This window comes from Brugia malayi, assembly GCF_000002995.4.
Source record: "Brugia malayi strain FR3 genome assembly, contig: Bm_v4_Chr3_scaffold_001, whole genome shotgun sequence".
NCBI classification, from domain to species: domain Eukaryota; kingdom Metazoa; phylum Nematoda; class Chromadorea; order Rhabditida; family Onchocercidae; genus Brugia; species Brugia malayi.
Window position 1 is genome coordinate 7,987,555 of NW_025062477.1, and position 23,380 is coordinate 8,010,934.

Here is a 23,380-nt window from a genome sequence, read left to right on the forward strand (position 1 = left end):
TAGATGACTTGCAAATATTGTGAAATGCAAATCAAATTTAAGCTTTTCATGTCTTTACTTCATCTTTTAGCATTTGAAAAGGAATACGGTTTGATTGTTAAATTGTTGTTTCAGAACTGTAGAGATTCAGCATAACATTTATGTTTGAATTAAATTCAATTTTCAAACATGTGATGTGTTATCACAGGATATAGTATATATATTTCACTCATAAAATATAAAAATCTAATTCGATTATTTAATTGAAATTTTTTGTTAGATTTTTTCGATCTTGAAATTGGACAGGAGAAGATTATGGGAGGTTCACACTCCCAGTCGTATGATTTGAGCCATGAATCGGTAAAATCAGTTCAGGATAAACAGGATATAGTTCCTAGCAATAATGTCGTAGATGGTACACTTATTCATATTACTTCTTCCGATAATTCAAACATTTCATCAAATGAACAGGTAATTCACTATTTTTAATTTTCAAAAAATATAAAATTTTCAAAAAGCATATCGGAGTATATAAAAATTTATGAGTGAAAGTTCTTTGGGAGAGAGAAATGGATTCACCGATTGTAAGAGAATATAATAACCGTACTTGAAATAAAATGCTTGATATGTAATAACTTTAGCAAAATAGAAACCATCATCTTGATATAATAGTGGCGGTTCTCTTGGGAAAGGCTAACGTCACTTTTACTTCTTGTGTGAACTGCTGCTCATATTTATTTCATCTAGAGGAACAACTTAACAGAAAGACTAAAAATATCTGTATTTGAAATACTTTTGGAATATTCCATATTGTAATTAAAACATAGTATTTTAAAATTGAGCAAACGATTCAAGATTGGTAGAACCTCCAACTTTGTACTTTCGACTCGAACTTGATATGCTATTGCAGGAGTTGCAACGAATACATCCACCGGAGGAGATGCCACTGACACCAGAGGAAATACCAATAGAGAACATGCCAACAACAAAAGCACCAGCTCCTAACATCATCGAAACAGCTCTTGAATAATTGATTTTTCTCGATTTACTGCTATTAGCTGTTATAGTATTTGGTGACAGCATGTTTTACCATTCCAGGCGCTACTGTCTTTACTTGAACTTGTTAGACTTCTAGATGACATGTTAGAAACAACCATGACCACACATTGCACCACACATATGGTAACTAAAAAATTCCACTTTATATTATTTGCATTATACATTTGCTCACTTTATGAATTAATCATTTTTGAATTAATCACTATCGATCCGGTCAGCATTCTGCATGATTTATTCAAATAAATAGTCGAATGCATTTTCACATCGAATTCATTTAACCAGTATTTTTGTTATATGCTTATGGAAGTTTGACCTGGAATAATGTAAATAACATCGAATTGCCCTCAGGTAAAAGCGAACCTATCAAGTTTGACTTAAATTTAATGGTTGAGTACATTTCGAAATGATATTGAATGACAACACTTTAGAAAAGTAGTTTTGTAGTGTAGTTTGACTTGTCAGACTTAACTGTTTATGATTTTTTAGATAAGATCATTTTCTGTTGAAGATAGGTGCAACATTCACTGTGTTTCCTTCTTACTGATTTTATTTACAAAGCAAATGGCTGATCTTAATCTCATACTACTTAATCTAATATTCTAACCCTTCACTATCCAACGTATTTCATATGTTCAATCAAACTGATGAATTTTTACTCATAAGCCTGGTAAATGTCATGAAGCCAAGTTGGTTCAGTTGAATAGAACGGTTGTTTTAAATCATTAAGCCAGGTTTGTTTTTAAAAATGAGTTAAAAAGTGGTTTAAAAAAATTCTCTTTAATAGTTTGATGACCCATGTGATTTTTGTGACAAATTATTGTCAAATTTCAATCCAAATAAAAAGGCCTATCTAGATGATCTTTTTATATGAGATCAACAACTATACTGAATGCACTATGACCGCTGAATATACCATCGTGTCCACAGTTATGACAACTTCCTTATGCGTTAATAAATTTAAATTTGAAGTTGGGATTATTTTTCTTGAAAGCTCTAAAACCAGTTTAATTGGAAATATTATGCAGGTGCAATGTGACGTGATGTAACAAAACAACAACTGTCTCTTCTAAGGGACGTTCTGAGCACTCTGCGGCAAACTATCATCATTACCAGCAATATTCTTTATCTTCTTGTCGTTGCCACTACTGTTGTTGCCACTTTGCAAGCTCTTCTAATCTTTGTTTATCATCCTTCTGCAACTATGTTTACTTTTCAAATAGATTTTTATGGAATGCTTCGAGGTATTGAACATTCCATACTACTTTCCAATTTTTATTATTTAAAGGTTAGTTCTTAAATAGTATTGGAAGTAATTAAGTCACTGTTCGCTTCTAGAAAATGATTAAAAACAAGAAAAAAAAAACCTCAGACTTTCTTTGTGAGCAGTGGACAATGTCTGGAATCCCACTAAAAGTTAAACAGTTTTGTTCAAAGCTTGTATAGATAAAAGTGAAATTAAAAAAAATATTGGTAGAAGCAGATGTTAATTATTTTAGCCCATGAATTTCACTTTCGGTTAATTTGTGAATGAATAAAAACATTAGTCATAAATTCGTGATTTGTAATTCTTTTCTGAATCAGTAAAAGACGATTTGAGTAATATTACTGATTGTTAAGTGTCCCCTTTTTTCATCAAAACTAGGTTCCTGGAATTACCACTTCTTCATTTCAACCTTAACAATGACATTTCAGTACTTATTCAAATTTATATTGATATCTTTGATCTGTGAAATAGTAAAATTCTTTTTTCTAAAAAATTTATACATTTTGCAGGAATCTTTTGAATTGAATAATTCAAATATTTTGAGATAAAACTCTTACTACCTTTTGTTGGAATGAGAACCAAAAGCTTACAAGTTCTTGAAAATGAACTAACGGGACTGTATACTATTTATGTTCTCGAAGTTTCTAAAAAAAAATATTGTTTTTTGCTTCTTATACTAAGTGGAAGCATTTCTGCTGCCTGATAGATATGTTACCTTAATAGAGAAAGATATGATAAACCAAGTAAAATGACTTATCAAAAGAAATCTGAATGTGCCCAAAAGTTTTACCAAAAACTCTTGCAATTATCTCACGCAGCAGTGACATAACATTACGTGATACAAAAAATGAGCAGTTAGATAATTATGAATATACTCACTCAGGTATGATGATTATTTGTTACAATTATTTCATCTAACACTGGCATAGATGACAACGAAATCAAGAAACGTAGAAACGTTGGAAGTATAGATAGATAATGCCGTGATTTGATAACAATGTAGGTTGATGGAACAGCGTAGAAAGATTCAGTTGAGTAGTAGAAAAAGATTCAGTTGAACAATACGTAATGTTTTTGTAGGTGTTATTTGGTTTGATGTGAATCCTAGTCACATGGATTATTGCTGATTCTATAATAATGGGTGGGAAACCATTGAAGAATCTTTTCTGTTGTTATCAACCGAAAGCTGAGAATATGGGAGATGAGTTACAACCAGTATCTGAAACTTACAACATCGAACAAATCAGTTCTAAACAAACTACTGATTTATTGGAAACGGATGAAACGATAGTGCTGATCAGTGAAAAATGCACCTATAAACGAAACGAGAGTCCCCAACCAATCGAAGTTACAAATATGAAATTAAACGATACTAAGGTAAGTAAGTCCTTTGCAAATACTTACTTGCATGAATTTAGTTTTCAAATCTTAATCTGATTTCTTAATTGTTGGATTTCAACTTCTTAATCGTATTAAATTGCAGTCTTATTAGTCATTAAAGTCTCACTGAAGAAAAAAATAAGGGATGCATTAAAATTTGAAGGAGATCTACATACTTTAGTTTAAATTAATAATCTCGACATGAATTTATGCTAATTTTGAAAACGACCAAAAACAACTTTCATAATCTTTCTGAAAATAATGACTCGAACTATTATTATTATTGCTACTGTTACTACTGCTATTAGTTTTATTCAAAACAATAGCATATGTATATTCTTTGTTAATTTCTTTTCAACATAAGTTGTTTGATTCTCTCAAAACGACATAATTTCAACGATATACTATTTTTTGCTTCTTTTCTCTTTCCTGTCTCACTCTTTCATTTCTAAAAAAATCGCCCTTGATTTAATCAATTTCAATACGTAAAAATTCAAAAAATGAAAAGAACTCGAAATTTCTTCCCAAAAAAAAAAAAGAAATATCGTCTACGAAACTTCTTACAATGAAATGATTGAGAAACTGTACCGTTTTGTTGACACCTTTTGCATCAACTATTTACTTATTTATATATAAAAATCTGCTTGTACTTGTGATTGAAACGATAAATTAATGTCGTAGTGCTGGGATGTAGTTAGATAGGTATACATTTGTTTGAATAAAGCAAGAAATATGCGCTTATAGGAGAGAAATCTGGGATTTATGAATATGCTTCATTTCTCCTTTTTTCCTCTTCTTGCATTCAATATTTATTTGAAGAACATAAATTTATATATTACAGCAGTGGCAGTGTGTTACTTTTTTGGTTTGAAATATTGTGTCTATCATCAATTCTTCCTTCTTTAAGAAGAATTAATTTATATGACTTTTTAAATTTATTGGTTGTCCCATTTTCTATCCATCTTTTTTTTAAATGTTAGAATGAATGCAAAAAGACTCCTGTCGGGAGTAGTGTCGAGAAATGTAGAGCTTGGACCAGGACTTAGGCTCAGAATTTAAAGGTTATATGTAAATTATTTCCATTATGTTTATAAATCAGTTATATATAAATTAAATAATTATACATAAATGAAAGATTATATACATAAATTAATCCTATGGTCATCGACCAAGTGATCCTAGCATTTTTAATAGGAATAACTGTTTACTATTAATTATATTGCAAAAAGATAATATTAATTAATAATTAACTAACCTTTAATTTCATAATGATACTTTCTTTTTTTTTTACTTCTGTAGTTTTAAGGCGATGTATTGATATCTTAGTTCATACTGCCTTATTTACGAATCAGTACCAAGAAAGATAGAGTAGGAAAAAAGTGAAATACAAAATTTTATCTTTTTTTTCAAAATCATTTAAAGAATGTTATAGTAATAATAATAACTGCAATCTCACATTATCAAATATGCAACTGAATGATAACTGATAATTGATCAGATAAGATGAATTTTATGTAGTAATTCTATTTCAAATTTGCCTATTTTAATTTTGAGCCTGTTTTTTGCATCTCAGGTAACAGCGGCAGTAATTCAAGCATAAGATCTGGTCTAAATTATTGATCAAGTCATGCAATCATATACTTTATCTCATTTCCGGAATTCTATTTTAATAATTCATCTATGAGAACAATTTGTTGCTATATATTATTTTGCAACTGATGAAAAAGTCACCAACTGGGACATTTTCCGTACAATGAGGGAAGTTCATTTCCAAGTTGAAATTACACTAGCAGACACACTTTTTTATCCTTTTTCCCTTCATTTGCAAATAACATGATTGATAGCAATATTATTGTAGCTATTAGAATAATCTTAATTGTAGGATTTACTATTATTGTTATTGTAGTTGTAATTGCGTTAATGTTATTGCTATCAATGTATCAATGTTGGAGTCACAATTACAGTAAGTTTTGAAGTGTAATTGCACCAACTAAAATTGAATTCACATTTCCTATTAAAGTGGCAACAACTTCAACGAACTTTAGTGTAAAAATGTATGGGTGTTCTCTGCCGTTCATCCTAATAAGATGGCAGTAGACATTCGGAAAAGAGCAGGAAAAGCAGACTGTGTGTAAAAGAGTGTCTGTGTAATTTTTTTTTAAATCATTTAATAAATTAATTAATTTTTCTAGTCTTTAGAGCATGACGTAAACCTCTTATGCCTTCGTTTAATTACATTCCTATCTTTCCACTTTTTGTCAAGAAATTTTTTAAATTCGAGATGATTTCTTTTTAAGTTCCAATATGTAAGGTTAGAATTTGTAAAGCTTTAAAATGTCATTAAAGTAATTATCTTCACAATTTGTCTTTGAAATTTTTACTATATTCACTCACCTTTTTTCGTGATAATAAAGAAAGAAAAGCTTCTTGATCAGTCTTATATGACTAGATAATTAATCAAATTATTTTAATAAAATTCTATTTAACTATTTCAAATTTCTACGGAATGATTTATACATAAGTACTCGTTTTGTGCTTTGAGAATCGAAGAAACTGCCTTTCAAGCACTTTGCTACATTTAATATTTAATCACTCGATTAAAAGAATATGTGCAGGTATAGTATCAGTGACATCTCTGCTAACACACCCATATTAAAATTTTTCTTCTTTTTAGCCTTTTATTGTGTGAATTATAGTCATTTAGGAAGGATAATAATGTAAAGTGATTCTAATTTATGAAGGAGCACTGAAAAGAATGGGTGGTTTTATTTTTATCGCTATCCTGGTTTCAAGAGAAAATAGCCTCGAGCTGTTTCTCTCTGTTTTCTACTTTAAGTTTTGTCGCACTTCCTGCACATCAATTAATGACCAACAGTGACTACTGTTTGATAGCTATTATTAATTAGTTGAGTTTTCTACTGTATGGAAATCCACTAGAGGTATGTGTTTTACATTCCTTAATCATCCTTCTTTTAAATGCGGTAAAACATTCTTTAGTTAGAATTAAGTTTGATGTGAGTAGCATTAAATCACTTGCTGACAGGGAAGATAGTAATTGACAAGATCACTGATACCTGCGCTGTTGTCTCAATCATTCTTTCTGTACCTATCCAATCAAGACTAAAGTTCTTTTTTTTTTTTCGTAAAATGTGAACATACTTGAAATAAAAATAAATAAATAAATCCCAAGATTTATAATCCAAATAAAGTCGTTTTTTTGTTTATCGTTTTTCAACAACATTAACCTTTTCCGCTTGCAAAATTGATGACAGTATCCGTACGGCATATTCATAATTCTGCCTTTTTTGTTTTGCTCAAAAGAAATGTCAACAAAATTTGAATTGATGTGTCGCGCTGCTGTAGCAACAACGGTAGCTCATTATCGCGATACTGTCATCATCTTTGATTGTTGTCAATGACGCCGTTTCATTTACTAAATCGAAGGTTATAACAACTGCTCACTTTCTCTTCGACAGCTTCTGCTCAGTGTACGATTATTCGCTATTTCCAACTTTTTTTTTTAAGATAATTACAAGAGGTATTTAAATTTTCTTCTACCTTCTTTTGTAGTTACAGCAGCATAATGATGAGGACAGTTCGGTCAGTACGACTTACAAATTCCATAACTGCATGTTTGAGGAGAAGAATAATGACTTTGAAAGCTGAGCCTTCAACTGCAGTGCTATCAGTGACATTTTGGCTATTGCCTATTCATAATTACTCGATTGGATAGTATTCTCTTCTGATATTGCATTGATAAATGGCAGTTGACTACATATTTTTAGTGAATCATCAGTGTTTTTTTGATATAGTTTATTTAACGAACTGTTGAATTAGTAGTGTTCATCTCTTCTTAGTCCTTATATCTTCTTAATAGCTCTGCTTCTAGTATTTATACCTTTCTATTTCATAAAATGTGATTAATCGCATTCTTCTGACAATAAACGAGTTGGAACAAAGCATAGATTTTCTGTCAACAATTATTAAATTAATTGTTTACAAGTTTGTGATTTCAGTTTTTTAGAAAAAACTCAGGGCACTCAACTATTTAAGTTAATTACTTACGAGATGAAGCAACATCTGACATCAGAACTTCGTGAACTATCGAAGCTGTGTCGTGTACTTTAGATATATCCAAATTTTATTTCATTCCAAACTTTTTTTTTATTTTTGCCACATCGCATGCTCTTTTATGCTATACGTCTCCGAATGCAGCAAAAGTCCTTTCGTTGCCATCAAAAAATGAAGGATTTCTGAATCACTTTCTATCAATCACTGATCGATTTTATTCCATTTTACTAGGACGATAAATTTATACTTCTTTCATTCTAAGCTTCATTCAACTAAACTACAAAATTAATGGCTAAATATTTTTAAAAGATATGATCTAAAGCTTTTTGTTCCTTTGAAATAGAAATTGAAGTTTTCTTCGACAAACTCTCACCAGCTTGATTACACCTTCGTTTTGATATTGTACTTGCTCACAATGCATTTATTTCAACTAGCATTATCTTCCCAACATTCTTATCAGAAGCGATCTGAAAAATGAGCAGTTAGATAATTATGAATATACTCACTCAGGTGTGATGATTATTTGTTATAATTATTTCATCTAACACTGGCATCAGTCATTACTAAAGAACTTGTTTTTTATTTATTTGTTTTGAGTCGCAGGTAAAACTACTAGAAAGGGTGGCAATAATTAATCATTCGACTACTTGTCTTCTCAAATACCTATCCTGTCCTCCTTGAATGCAAGCTGAGCTGCTGTTCTGCATGCACTGAGCTTATCATTACCGTCAATGATCACAATCATTTACCTTCTCTTTTTCTTCACAAAATGATAAACCAAACACTGAACCGGGTTTTACATCGTATCTCGTACTGATGACATACTAATATTAATGAAAGATTATAAGATTTATGTCGATATCAGCAAAAATAATAATTATATTAATAGTGAGATTACGACGACAATAATAGCAATAAAATTATTGGTGAAAGATAAAAAGAGAATGAATGTTGGAGCAAATGATTCAAGGTTTTTATTTAGGTTCAGGATCTGACTGATTCAAATCCGAATAATAATAGTAATCTTCCTCCTTCTTCCATTCTCCTATTTTTAACTCCTTCAGTCTTCGTCTTTCAGTCATCATCTTTCAGGCTAAAGCATCTTTTCTAGGCTTGCACAGAAATATCCAAACAATAAAGAACTAAAAATCATAAATCTCTATTAGCATGGACAAAAGCAAAACAATCCATTTGTTATACCAACAATAATTATGAAAAGGACACTTATGGCAAGGATGATATGATATCATTAGAAGAATAACATGATTAAATGAAGCTTTCTTTCATTCAATAAGTTAAATAGACTCTCTTTTATTAATTAAGAACGAATCATTCTGAGACATTTCTCTAGAAAATCATAATATGATGCCACATCGACACATAAGTTATCCTGCTAACGTTCCTTATCATTTGAACTTTTTTACTGCTCAAATCAAATAAAGTACTCAGATTGCGGTTAGTCGATAGAAAGAAAAAAAAAGAAAGTTTAATTGTAATTTCAAGAGGAACCACTATTTGTATATTTTTTTGATAGGAATGTTCACGGTGATGAGAATAATATTTAAATTGACGTTATCACCTAAATAATTAAGTAAAAACGAAAATTTAAACAGCTTAGATACAAAGAGCTTCGCAAGTTTTAAAGAAAGGAAGGTAAAAAAGTCGTTAAATAAAACTCAAAGATTTTTGATCACAAAGTTTTAATATTTGGGGATAAATAATTAAACAGATTTTGCTCCTTTTGATACTTTTTACTGAAAATGACTTTAGTTGATGAAAACAACTGTTTCTAATAAATGGGGGTGCTTTTCGCATCAATTAATAATAATTTAAGGAACTTAAAAAAAATTAACTGGTTTTTCATCATTCCATTTTCCTTATAGCAAGAAAAGATTACCAATGAGCATAATGACTTTTTCACTGGAATTTGCATAAGAGAAAATAATGATTTATTTTTCAACTTCTTATTAAATTTATTAAATGAGATTTATGTTATTAAAACAGTCCCTTTCAATCAAAAAACCGCCAATTAGCACTTTCTAAGAAAATGTTTAACCAAATCAGCAAAATCATAATATTTAATTTCAGATATTGAAAGCTGTTTTAGAATCCAATAAAAGAAACAATTTTCAAGAAAAAAAAAGTGAAGTCATTTAATTGAGGAGGGAAATGTGAAAAATGAACTTTACCTTTTATTCATTTCTTTTCAGTAAGAGAGACAGGAAGGAGAATTAATTTAATAAGACTGACTATTTACTTCGAAATTCTCCCATGAATATGAAGAGTTTCATACTTCCGCACATCGTATAAAATGAAGATAACCCATTTTTCAAGTAATTGATTCAATCGCATAGTGTCATGCCTTCCACCCGTGAATAACAGGCCTTGGTTATTGAGATAGTATATCTATCTGGCGAATTTTTAGCATCACTTCTTTTAAATGATGCCAAAAACATCAAACATCAAATTGTTTTGTCTAACTCATTCGACGGATTTTTAGACTTCTTTTATTTATTACTGAAAAACGAGAAAGTATTGAATTCAAAGTGAATTATCGCCAGGTAATGTATTAAAATTACTTTAATTTGCACATTATTTTTCATTCATTCTTGAGTTAAATTTTTTTTTCGGAATGTTGTTTTCCCGAAAATTTCTTTCGAAATACCTAGCTTTAGCAGTTTTTCAACTCTGCAGATTGCACTTGTTTTATGTTCTATTCCATGTTCCCGCCTTCTGCTGTGCCAACACGTAGTTTCCATTTCAGTTAGAGATAATTAAATTAAAATAATTAAAATTACCGTTATGGTTTATGAATAATGAATTATTAAGAGTTAAATATGTGTTGACTGAAATCAATGAAATAGGATGGAAAAGATGGAAGAAGTGAGAAAAATAGCGGAAAACTGTTGAAGTCAAGAATATTTGTTGAAAGAATTTATTAGAATTAAATGTAGATCAATCAAAAATCTGATTCAAGAAAACTTCGTTATAATTATAAATTAACCGTCCTTTAATGAATTGTTGTTTATGAAAGTAAAAAAATTAAACTTGGTATAGAAATACATGACTCAGCCTCTAGCAGTGACTTTTATTTTCGTCATATACTCAGCAAGAAATTTACTTTCGTTTTTATCGAGAATTTCATTTTGCAATTATAACTACTTTGAAATGCCTTATTTCTTGTTTAGACTTTGAAACGAATTAGTAACTTTAATTTCTTTTTAGGAAATTCCTAGTTTTGATGAATGAAAATGACTATAATCTTTAGTCTTTCATTTTTACTTCTACAATAACATTAATCTTATGTATCATAAATTATAAGAAAATTACCTTATTAGGTAACTCATAGAACATTGCATGTCTGGAATTAAATAAATTAGCAGGCAGTGAAGTAATTCGTCAACAATTTAGCTCACTTTTACAGTGTAAACTTTTATTTTACTTATCGAAATAAATAGACAGTGAAGTAATTCGTCAACAGTTTATCTCATGTCTACAATATATTTACCCGTCCAAATTAATTTTACAAAAAATTAATTTTCCCTTCTGCCGTCGCAGTTGGAAAGAGCATCTTTTTAATAAAAAAAAAAAAAAAAAAAGTCGGTAAAAAATAGAATAAACAGAAAATTTTGTTCAAAATTATAAGCTATAAAAGAAAAAGGATGGAAATTAATTAACTTCAGATAACCTTTCATTTTCACATCAATCACTTCGTTTGTCATATTTGGTACAACTTTTATCATTTTGAAATAATTTGTTTAATTTGTTTAAAATAATTTGTTAAAGTGCCAAAAATCTCAGAACTTGCCTTCCTCTATCAGAAAGAATCAAAACTGATGATTCAATTCTTTATAGTCTTTTGGTCTCTTTATATAATTTGACGCTAAAATCTTATTGACTGAAGGTAAAATTTCATTGCTTCCTCATAAATTGTCTTAACCTTCTGTAATACCGCAAGGTATCTTTTATGAGCATCTTCCGATCTCAAATTTTAGACTCCGAAATTTATTTACATTTCGCTATTCAACACTTAATGTATTGAATGTCTACCAATTAATTATTTTACTGAAAGATTACAGGAGAAAGCAGATAGTATGACAATGTTAGCAACGGTTCATCCGTACAGCAACAACAACAAAAGCAGTAGTAACAGCAGTTCAGACGCTGATAAACATATCATGAAAATCACCGACGTTACTGATCAGGTGTTCACAATTTTTCACAACTTTTTCCGGATTCCTCTGAAACGTTTTGTTAACTTTCACACATTCAGACTTGGCTGCACACCGATTCTAGTTGATTAGACTCATATTTTAGTTTGATCAACTAGGTCATAATTCATTTCAACGGAACTGAATATTTTAAAGCGTTCTTGCCTTGAAATTCATGGGCATTTATCCTTCAAATGCACAGCGATTCAATTTGGTCATCGAAATAAAGTGAACCAAGTGGAACGATTTAACTGATAAAATATGACGTACGTAATTTGAAAAAAGTCTACTGCAGTATTTGGAAGAGAAAGATGGCGAAATTCAAGAGGGTAGTCTGGTTGAATACTGCCGCATAGATCATCATGAGAATGCGAAATATCGACCGGAAATATGCTTGGCTGACAGAATTGTCAAGATTACTTCCTTAGAACACGATGATTTCATCAAGACGGTATGCCAATTACATCATTTTAGTATTGATCGATTAGTATTGAACAAAGTTTTGAGTTCTAAAAATGAAACAACATGACGACTTCAATTAGACTCTAATGAAATACATTTTTCCTTTGTATTTACTCATACAGTAAGGTTAATCTTAAAGACGGTAATAACTTCATTTGACATTCTGAAGAAATTTTCCCAAAGCTCATTAAATATTGCTTGCAAAGTCCGTTGGATAAATTTGTTAAGAATATACAGAATATTATTGCTTGATATTCTTACAGTCTGATTGGTGAATTCAAACAGTGAAATTTTGTCATTTACAAAAGATGTCTCTAGTTACATTTCAGCTTCAGTTATCAGGGAAGAAATAACTTAAAGTTAATATTAGATGAGATAAAAATTGATCGAATTAGTAACCAGCTGTTGCTCTGAAACATTCCTTCATGCAGTATCACTTCTTGATACTCCAACGTTGATGACAATTCGGCTGTGTCGCAGAGGGAATGAATTGACTATCTTTTGGTTGAAGCAAAAACGAAGTTATTTTCCAACTGGAAGAATAATTTGTCATTTAAATAGTTGTCTTATATTTCTACTGAGATTCGATTCCTCCCCGAATAGCACTTTACAAATAGCTAACTTCCAACTCAAAGTCCGGTTTGTTGTCTTTTCTTTCTTCTTTGCAATTAATGATAATGACTTCTCGAAGCAATTCTTTACTTCTGTAATTTTGTACATCAGTCCTGTCGAATATATCTTTTGACGTAACAGCAAAGATGATCACTTACTCTGTACCAGATTATTGCTATTGATTTGCTAATATACCAGTCTTCATAACTGATCAGATAATTGTAATAGTGCTACTGACTGAGTTACCAATTCTTATTCGTTTCAGCAGAATATATTTCCCATGCAGTTACTTGTAGAATCCATCAATTAACTGTTAAATGTTCTGACGACTAAGCAAAGTATATCACATGCAAAATTGTTGCTTTTTTAAATTGGATTCAAATTGGTTGTAATCAAACTGTGTAATATTTTATTTTAAGGTGCAGGAATGATAACTGTCTTAACTCATGCTTATCACTACGTCTTATATTTTATCATAGTTTATTTTCACTTCAGAAGGTAGAGGATGGCAAAAGTTTTTTGCATTTCTAAATTGTGCTTCTTTTCCGAACTCACTACATTCATTATGGAAGAAACAAAGTGCCACTTCTTGACGGAGGAAGGAATAATTTCCATTGTAGATCATTATTCTTCCATATTATTTAGAAATCGCTTATGTAGTCGATAATTGAGCTTTGTAGCAATAATAGTTGAGGTCATGTGATGCTGCTTATAGTGAAACATTTATTTCCATCCCTTCGCTTTCCGGTCTTAATCATCACTATAGTTAAAGTCTTGTTCCGGTTAAAAGCAAGAACAGAACTCAAGCAAAAAATTAAGGCGAGATAATTTGAATCAAGAAAGCAATAATCTGGCATTTCAATGCAGCATTAATTAAACCTCAGGAAAGAATTAGGGGGGAGTTAAAGGAGTATCTTAGATGCGAGGTTACAATGTCACTTGTTACTTTGATATTAGAAAAACCAAAATATCAATATTATAACATTTATTTATATCTGATTGACATAAAATTGCTTTTGTCATCGTGGAATTTACACAACTATTTCGGATTTTGCATATTTTAATTCTTTTTCCTCAATGTTAACATTTAAATTATTGCTACTACTTTATTAGCTTTGTTTTGTGAACAGATTTCATTCCCTTGCATCCATTCATCATTATGGCTTTCTTCATTCATTCCTAAATCAAATGATGACAACTATTCCTAGTCTCACATATCATTTCACATTTGAGGATATAGAATCTCTCGAAAGGTGACAACAAGATGGCCATAGTTAGATCATATGTAAATCGTAATGCTTCGACACTTAACAATCAATTCCATGCAATTAATGTAATTAATTTTTTTTTTACTTTTTCTCTAGAAGTAGCCTTATCGTTTTCAATTTTAACATGTAATACAGATTAATATATGAGATAGAAATGCATATATTTGATGTCTTTATCAGTGGAGTATAAATGAAAGAACTTGAAATCATTTATTTTAAACCCTTTGTAATTCTAAGTTTAACTCTTATAGGTCTTTTCGCTTTCCATCTAAACTTATGTTCAACCAAGTCCTAACTATTTTGTGTTGCTCTCTTAATGTCTTTTCTAAAAAGCTATGTATTGGATTAGAATAAATTTTACATCTTTTTCAACTCTTAATTTTCAAATGGAAAATCTTTGGTAAAATTTGAAAAGTGAGAGCTATCAATTGGAAACAAAGATTACGGAAATTTAATGCAAGAGCATTTTCTCGGTTTATGTCGAACATCAAAATTTCCTATGAATACTTTTGAAAATTTGAAAAATTTCATTTTCTCCTTCATTATATATCCCTTGTGGTTTCAATTCGATTAAGCGAAATTGTAATTTCTGAAGAAATTTATTGATAGAATATGCACGTACTTCAATAGTTTCAATAGTCAATTAGTCAATTTTTTTGGTGATTTAAAAAAGATAATGAAGAAGTTGACTTTACCTACATATTGATGAGAAGAGTTGGATTGCGAGAGGGTAAATTAGTTCTTCCTAAATTTCTTTGCTGGAAATTTCAATTTGAAAATATTAGATAAATTGCTGGTTTTTGTTGGTAGAAGAGAATTCTACTCCATCATACTTCTTTGCTTCTTGCGACTGAAACTTAGTTATCCTTCGCCATTAAGGAAGTAAATATTTTGGATAAACGAAATATTAAGTCAAAATTTGATTTCCAAATTTAATGGTTTAACAAATTTAATATAATGAAATGTCATATTTTAAAACACTAGCCGAGATCAGTTTTTGGTGTAAAAGATTTCAATTTATTGGTTAATTAGATAAACTTAGTTTCAAAATGATAATTATGAAGGGATGAACACACCGTTAACCGAAGATGTTGAGATGGGATGAGCAGACGCTGTTTGGTCTGAGGGGTCGGTCTATTGAAGTTCGCAGTTTTCTCTCTAACTTACATTTTGAAGACTATCTTTGTAGTTTGCAAATTCTTTTTTAAATGAAATTTTAGGAACAGCAGTTGTTCAAATTATTTGATTATCAGAGAAGGAAACTACAGTGAATGATCAGAGAAGTAAATGATGCATGCAAAACGAATACAGAAATAGCTATCTTCTCGAATTCAGAGCTTCTACAATTAAATTTGTCTTCTCTAGTGGACAGATAATAATAGGTTGTGGTGATTATCATCAGTTAGCTTCTCACATGTGCTTTACTATCATTGTTATATTATCACTCTTAAGAATTTCCGGAAGCCAAAAATAGTAGCGTTGTTTCATTCTCTAGATTTATGACAAAAATCATTTTGATTTAATTGAAGTATCTTGTTCATATCTGAAAGATTAATGAACATTTTGATAAATTGTGTAAATTGTTTTGAAGTTACAAGATAACCACAGTGACTCAAAAAAGGTGCTGATGAACAAAGAGGTAAGGATTGAAGATTTGAGGAAAATTACACAAAACATTACGGTTGGAAAAACGGAGATCAATGGAGTGATATTAAAGCAGAAAATGAAAGATCTGGACGGACTGGTTATATGACATGACAAAGACAACTTCCGCATGACAGGAAAGACGGCTTGTCGCCTACAACTGAAATATTTGAATATCTCTCATCCTCTCCAACCATCTTTCCCATTTCACTCTCAATTGGGCCCTTCTCCCCTCTTAAATTTTGCAAATTTTAAACTGCTAATAACTAATATTTTTGCAGGACATATCATCAGAACATTACAAGACAATGCTAAAGTATAGCGCTTGTGATGAAGATGTTGATTTGGGAAGGCCTTGCTTATCGCTAAACTGCAAATGCACTGGTTTTAAACCACATCCTTGGAGGTCAGTTCTTTATTTCTATTTCCCGAATCAGCAATAATCGTCGTCCCAGTCCAGTTTCCAATAATACATCGACTAGTCTATTTAATGTTACTTCCTAAACAACCAGATGAAAAGATAAATAAGGTCAACATCAAAAACTTTATATTTTGTATCTAGTACTACTAGACTTAATTGATTTCATTAACTCAATTTTTCAACTTTGCATTAATAAAATCAATTGTTTTACCTTGACTTTGATTCTGAAATGAATGTGTTAGTTAAATTAATTTCGCAAAAACTTCAAAGTTGCTTAGTCCTATTAGCTTTTTGTGTATTTTTATGAAAATGTAACATTTTTATTTCAATCACATTTCTGGAATCTTTCCTTACTTATCAAAATCATTATTTTATTGTAAAAATTTTGATTTCTCTTGTTTTTGAGATTTAAAAAAAAAGAAATGTGAATTGTGTGGTGCTACACAAATTTACAAAGTAAATTAACAACATTTGAAATTCAGATTTTCAAATGTAACATCAAATGCAGAAAGATTCGAAGTTAAGAGCACCAAATGTAAGTGGAAATTAAGCAATATGTTAACCAACTGATTGGTTACTAAGCTTGGTATGAGCCAAGAAGGGTGTGTAACTGCGCAAAATCAATGCCTCTACCCGTAATTGAAAGCAAGAGCCAAGCTAATCAAAGTTCCTAGAACGCTAATCTTATACTCTTTTCTTTCTTCTCTTTTCAACATTTATTGACATAGGAACAATACCAAAATAAGGACCTCTCTGAAAGGACACTAATGTAAACAAACCACCATCCGCTATCATATTAGTAGAGTTCTTATTGCTTTGCATATTTTTGTGAGGTTCTTGATGATTTCCTATTGTTGTATGTATCTCTGATAAGTTTTGGCTCAGAAAAAGATTTGGCTAAAAAATTTAGCATTTGATTGTGAAGTCATTTACTGAAACAGTTTGTACTTTTAAATAACTTAAATTAAAGTTAAACCAATGATTAAAAAGTGAATTTTTAAAGAATCAGTTTGATTTTAATTTCTTGCCGATTGCATGGAATATGAAAAAATTATTTTGGTTTAATTTTCTCAATAGGTAAGTGGAATAAAAAAAATGGTTTGCTCGTAAAGTAATGAATTTTGTTTCTGGCCTATTCCTTTGTAGTTAATATAACAATAGATATTCAGTAGTTTACACTTAATCGCTTCATACATAATAACTTTGAGACTAGTTTATGCAAAAGCATTTACTAATATTTTAAATCCTTAAAGCTATTTCTACTCAAAGGAATGATTAAGAATTCCAAGCACTCAGTTTTCCTTTTCCTAAATCCAAACAACTTCTTCAGAATCTAAAGTTTGAAACCTTTTTATACATATTGATAAAAGTAGTATAACATTTTGGTATCGAAGAAATATTTCCTACCTAACAATCAGTTTATTTCTTCTGCTTGCTAATTAAATTTATTGCTTCCTATTGGAATCACTTGATGCATAATTACGGGTTGTTTCTCAATTGTTTGTCAAGAAAATGCAGCATTACTTTCTGAAGATTAACTGCTTTGAGCTTTTCATATATTTATTGCTGATTCTTCTCATTTGATCGAAAGCTACGATCTGGACAGTTTTAGATCTTTTGACAGCAAGGTAGATAGATTGATAGTACATTTTCAATTCAATTAAATGCACTTTGCTTATTCTCTTGTATATTCACTTTTTGCTCAAATGATCTTATGGATTTAAGATTCGAGCATGCATTTGGATATTATGCAACTACTTTCAAATGTAATGACTTCAATTCAAATATAAAAAATTCGAGTATTGATTGAATATGTCGAATATTGAAAATAAGCTTTCAAATTATTCTCTTTTTGTTAAAACAAAAATTTTAGTTAAAAGCAGATTTAAAGTGTGAAAAAAAAAAAAAAAAAAAATAGGAAATGAAGCATATTGCTGGTATTAGGTTTAATTTGAACACCTGGATTAAAATTTTAATTGAGATCTAAAAATGATCTTTTTGTTCTAAGGAATAAATTCCATCTCTTCCTTAATCCAGTATTGGATGTCAGTTGATAATTTTACGAAAGGTTCCGAAGTCCAAGATAGGTTAGAGGGAAGAGCCTAAAAATTAGTGTACTTTTTGCTAGCACAGTGCTGAAATTGATTTAATGCTTTATTGCTCATATATTGTGTGGCTTCTTCCTATCAGTCCAAGTGCCCTCAGACTCCTTTCTTTCATGTTTTCAAAACTTCAGTCTTAGCCAAAGCTATTTTTTTCATACATAGGGATGTCTACTGATATAGTACGATGGCACATATAAATATGTATTGGAATGATTTTTGAAATTTGGAGAAAGCTGAGTATTGTTCGTACTCTCTTCTTCATAAGCAATTAATCCATCTTTGGAAGTTTTGATAGAGCATAAATTTTTGAGGGACATTTTTGGACTGATGACATTCACAATCTATTTGCTTCTAATTCATCACCAGCAAAAAAACTCTAATTCCTCTTATTAATATCAAAACTCTGTTAATTCGTTGCTTCTGAACTGCATTAAATCTTTTTAAAATATGAGTCTTTAGGTACATTCAATCTTTGCCAAAAGAGGCATTTAATCGAACTCACAATATAAACTTTGAAGCTGAGCATCGTTTCGAATTACCCAAAGTATCTTCAACTGCATTTTCAACGCTAATTAAACAACGGTTACAGTGACAGCAGCAACATCTGGCTATTACGTTGTCTTGAAATTCTGATTGTTATTATAAAAAGCAGCAGGAGCAGCAGCAGCAATACTCGGAACACCACTTACATATTGCAACATTTCCTTTTGCCATCAGACATTAGCGCTTGAGGATTGCTTCAGTTCCGATTGCGCTACCACATCATACGTCCAGATGTTCTATTCTTCAACTTCTTTCACGTGTTTTTCCTTGCCTTAAAATCCAGTTGTCGTCCTCAGTTATCGGTGCTATTCGCGAATTTACTGTTGATGTTTTCCGACATTGCTGTGTATGTTTGCTTTGTCCTTTTCCATGAGTCTTTGGAAAATTCCTTATATTCTCATTCCTCTCAAAAACTTCCACATGATAACGAAATAATTTTGATTCTGGAATAAATGATTTTCTCGGTTGAAACTACGCCTGATACTTTTTCAAGCATCACTATGAAAACGGTAATGACATTTCAGTGCTTCGAGGCATTTTCATATCTTCAGCTTAATTCTTTTTGTTGATTAAAATAGGTATTGGCTTGCGTTCGAATTTAATTAGCAAAGAGAATTTTTGGAGTGATTGAAAATTTCTGGAAAACGCCATAATAGGACAGCGTTAAATTAAAAAAATGATGGGAAATGATGCATTTTAATAGCTGCAGTACTAGCAATGGCGTAGTAAGCTATAAGAGATGAGACTGTGATAGGATATATTTCAAAGATGGATCATCACTTTAAAGCAGTTCGAGCTATCTGTATAATTGGTTTCCATCTGCGCTAATAATATGCTAAAACTGATTTGAAGTTTAGTACTGTTGAGATGTCCACATTTACGCTCATTTTTGTTTTTCTTGAAACTTATTCTTTTTTTTTTTTTTTTTGCTTCTACTGAAACTCTGATGAAAATTGCAATGTTTCCAAAAATTCCTCATTTTAGCTCATCTTTTTATTTAAATGAAATAATTCCAACGATATTTGTGAATTTTAAATTCCGACTTCTATCTAATTAATGTTCAATTTGATCTCTTTTCTGAAAAAAGACATCTGCTTGATGGAACCATTAGTGGATATAAATTTTTATTGGAAGCACAGAATTTAAAATTTTATCACGATTGTAATTCATGTCTTCGAACTGAAGCCCAAAGTCAGTGTGAAGTCTATGTCGATATTTATGCTCAAATTGATGTACAAATCATCAAGTCCAAACATGTTTTCCTAAAATTGGATTGACCCATACTGGATTAAAATCTAATGACTTTGAAATTTCCCGATTAGTTTCTTATTTTCAGCTGTTTTAGAAATAGTAAATCAAATATTAAAAAATTTTTATGTAATAAAACTTTAACCAATAAATTAACTTGTCAAATTGTTAGAGAACTGGAAAAATATTTAATTTATACATTCAGAAAACTTATGAGTCATTTCCTAGATTTTAAATTTGTGCATTTCACTGACAAAATGTATCCTGTGACTAATTTAATACATTAATAAATAAGCGAATGATTTATACCACCATAGTTATCATACTTCGACGTCAGTAATTCCATAGTAAATACATTTTGTTTCTCACTGTGCTAACTAAATGCTATAAAATGGTTTTTTTGCTCACTAGTAAGTAGAAGACCTTAGCAACGATTCATTAATTCTGCCCGAATTAATGAAACTGCTTCCAATCAGATCTCACAATCTTCCTGTTTTTTTATTTTTTTAGGAAATTTAGTTGCAAATAAAATTTTATGGCTCAGATAAGAAAAAGTAGGTGCAATATTTTTCAGAGTTAGAGACTTTAAGTTCATTTTAGAAATAGAAGATGAAGCGGACAATTAATATAGTTATCTTTGTTGAGAATCTGTAAAATTCATAATACTAATATTGCAAGTAATTTTTGCCCGTAATCATTTCCTAAAAGCAGTATTTAAATAACGTTAAAATTTTTTGTAGTTTAAAAACAATAATTTATATGAACGTGGAATTTAAAATTTTTCGAATGAAATTCTCAAATTAGCATTTTTATATGGCATTAATTTTTATAGTTTTAAGTTTCTAATTCCATTTTTGGCAATCTTTTTTTCTGAATTAAGATTAAATTCAAATAATATTGCTTTAAAAGTCTCCTTTCTGGGAAAGCATTTCTTCTCCGTGTCATGACCCCTCATTGACGCAATATATTTGCTTCCCTGAGAGTCTTCAAGAAACCAAGCACATGAACAATTTACTTTGACGGTATTTTCCCATCTCAAATGTATTGAAGATAAACAACAAAACTAACACTGACGTCTGTTTCAGGAAAGTCTGCGCTCATTGCAAGTGCGATCGTACTGACCACGAAACGGCTTCACGTAGTCGCAACTTTACTGCCTCTAAACGTATCGGAATCTCGCTACCACAACGTATGATATTTTTTTTTCTTTCAGTTTGCCAGAAATACTATCGATTGCTATACTGAATTTGAGTATATTATCTAAGTGTGAGTGTATGTGATATTTGTGTGTGTGTGTGTGTGTGTGTGCTTTTTGACAAAATCTTTCCACCCTTCTAAATTTATTAATTCAATAAATCTACGACTTGCTTACAGGTCAAAAAGGGCATGAATTATCAAACTGATGAGCTTGGCATAGGTTATTGGTTATTAAACTATCTTAATTACTTCAAAATATGTCGGCTTTGAAGCAGAAGCAGTCATTGTCATTGTGTTTTAATGCTTGAGAAGTAAATTAAAACTGTTAATACTTTCCAGAAACATTTTTCTACTTTACTTAATGGTCTTAATCTGTCTGTTATTATGCATTGATTTTATCACTATATGCATACATTGCCATTCTCTTCAGCACTTTATATAACGACAATTTGGTATCATTTTGCGCTTGGCATTATTCTTCTATCACTACTGGTACATAATTTCAGTAAAAATGTCATCAATCGCAGTGGCACAAAGTACTGGTCGTACTGATGCTCCCGGTTCTATCAGTCATGGCTATTCGTGGGTGCCACCAGGACTCACTCGTCTTAAGGTTTACGTTAAAGCTTCATTTCATTCCTGAAAATGCTAATTGTAAGAAAAGTTATGAATTGTAAGAGATGAGAGAAAGAATTTTAGTAAGCAACCCTTCCTAATATTTGAGGTGGAAGAATATATGTCACAATTACCAAATCATGTGGTCCCACGGGTGAATAGTAATGGTGAGAAGTTTCGCGAAAAGCAGCTCATGTTGCAGGTTAATCATATGTGTTTCTATTTAACTCTTTGATTTCTCCTTATTCACGTACACGTGCTTACAAATATTTGAAATATATGTCTTAAGTAATTGCCATCCAATGCGGATAATGCAAATTATTCGTCATTTTAGTTACCACGACAGGACCTGTCATTGGCTTATTGTAAGCACCTTTCAAATAATGTTGAAAGAAAACTTTATGAAGAATTTATCAATGCACGAAATGAAATCGCCTTGGATATTGGTTTCGTCTGTCCAGTCATTCCAAATCAAATGGTCCTTTTCTTGTTAATGATGTAATTGCTCATTAATACACAGAAACCCGAGCACGTATGCAAAATATATTTTACACGGCAAATAAGGCCTAGTTGCGCATTTTTTCCTTATTTCTCTTGATAACTTGCTTTATCTGCAAGATTTTCATATTTCGATGTGCAATATTCGAAATTAGAATCAAAAGCAATGATTCCTTATCCCAAAGGAATATAAAGAGATGAAAAGAAGTAGTAATTGGCATTTTGTTTTACTGAACAATTAAGACTTGAAACTTAAAGAAGTATTATGTAATCTACATCTCAATAAGGAATGATGAAAAGAGAGATGCCCTAGTAAACTTTCAAAACTCCATTTTAGTGCACATCGGTCACATATGTGCTCTTATTCTCACTTCAGAGAACGAATAGTTTTCACGAATCACATAATCGATTCTCGTCTTTATCAGTTTTCGCTACAGAAAATATCAACCTTAACTTTCTTTACTTTGTCAAATTGATTGCTTTTGAATTCAAGAATAAATAAATTGCAAAGACTTTTTTTTAAAAAAATAATTAAAATCCAGTCACAGATTAAATATGTTTATTTTCTTCTTTTTCTTATAATATTACAAGGAATCAATAGAAATTTAAATTTAAAGTATTGTGAATGCAGGAGTGTAAGAAATGCCGTGGTGTATTGGAAAGGAACGAAATGGCTGTAATAGCGCCAAAACTAGGTGAAAGCAGCGGTTGGCATCCGGCTTGCTTCACGTGTGCTACGTGTGAGCAGGTATTGAAATTTGTGCTGCAACTCCAGTTGTTAAATCACTTAAAATTAACAGCTT

General features: G+C 30.6%; 2 protein-coding genes across 5 annotated transcripts in view; both read left to right on the plus strand.

Annotated features, from left to right (window-relative positions):
* Positions 1-294: 294 nt before the first annotated feature.
* Bm12877 (Uncharacterized protein) lies at positions 295-1,009 on the plus strand (the record flags this gene model as incomplete). The annotated part of the gene is made up of 2 exons (XM_001901152.2): positions 295-450; positions 890-1,009. 2 exons carry the CDS (start codon positions 295-297, stop codon positions 1,007-1,009), a joined length of 276 nt encoding a protein of 91 aa, XP_001901187.1.
* A 2,430-nt stretch (positions 1,010-3,439) lies between these two features.
* Bma-lim-9 (Uncharacterized protein) overlaps positions 3,440-23,380 on the plus strand; it is a gene marked incomplete at both ends in the record, with an annotated part of 30,059 nt that continues 10,118 nt past the window's right edge. Inside the window, 9 exons of one of the 4 annotated variants that reach the window (XM_043080384.1) lie at positions 3,440-3,679; positions 11,833-11,958; positions 12,260-12,415; positions 16,232-16,356; positions 21,353-21,456; positions 21,971-22,077; positions 22,189-22,281; positions 22,414-22,557; positions 23,209-23,325. In XM_043080384.1, coding sequence (XP_042936318.1) covers positions 3,440-3,679; positions 11,833-11,958; positions 12,260-12,415; positions 16,232-16,356; positions 21,353-21,456; positions 21,971-22,077; positions 22,189-22,281; positions 22,414-22,557; positions 23,209-23,325 — 1,212 coding nt within the window. Of the gene's footprint in view, positions 3,680-11,832; positions 11,959-12,259; positions 12,416-16,231; positions 16,357-21,352; positions 21,457-21,970; positions 22,078-22,188; positions 22,282-22,413; positions 22,558-23,208; positions 23,326-23,380 lie in introns of those variants that run through there. The other 3 variants (XM_043080385.1, XM_043080386.1, XM_043080387.1) reach the window with 3 other exon arrangements.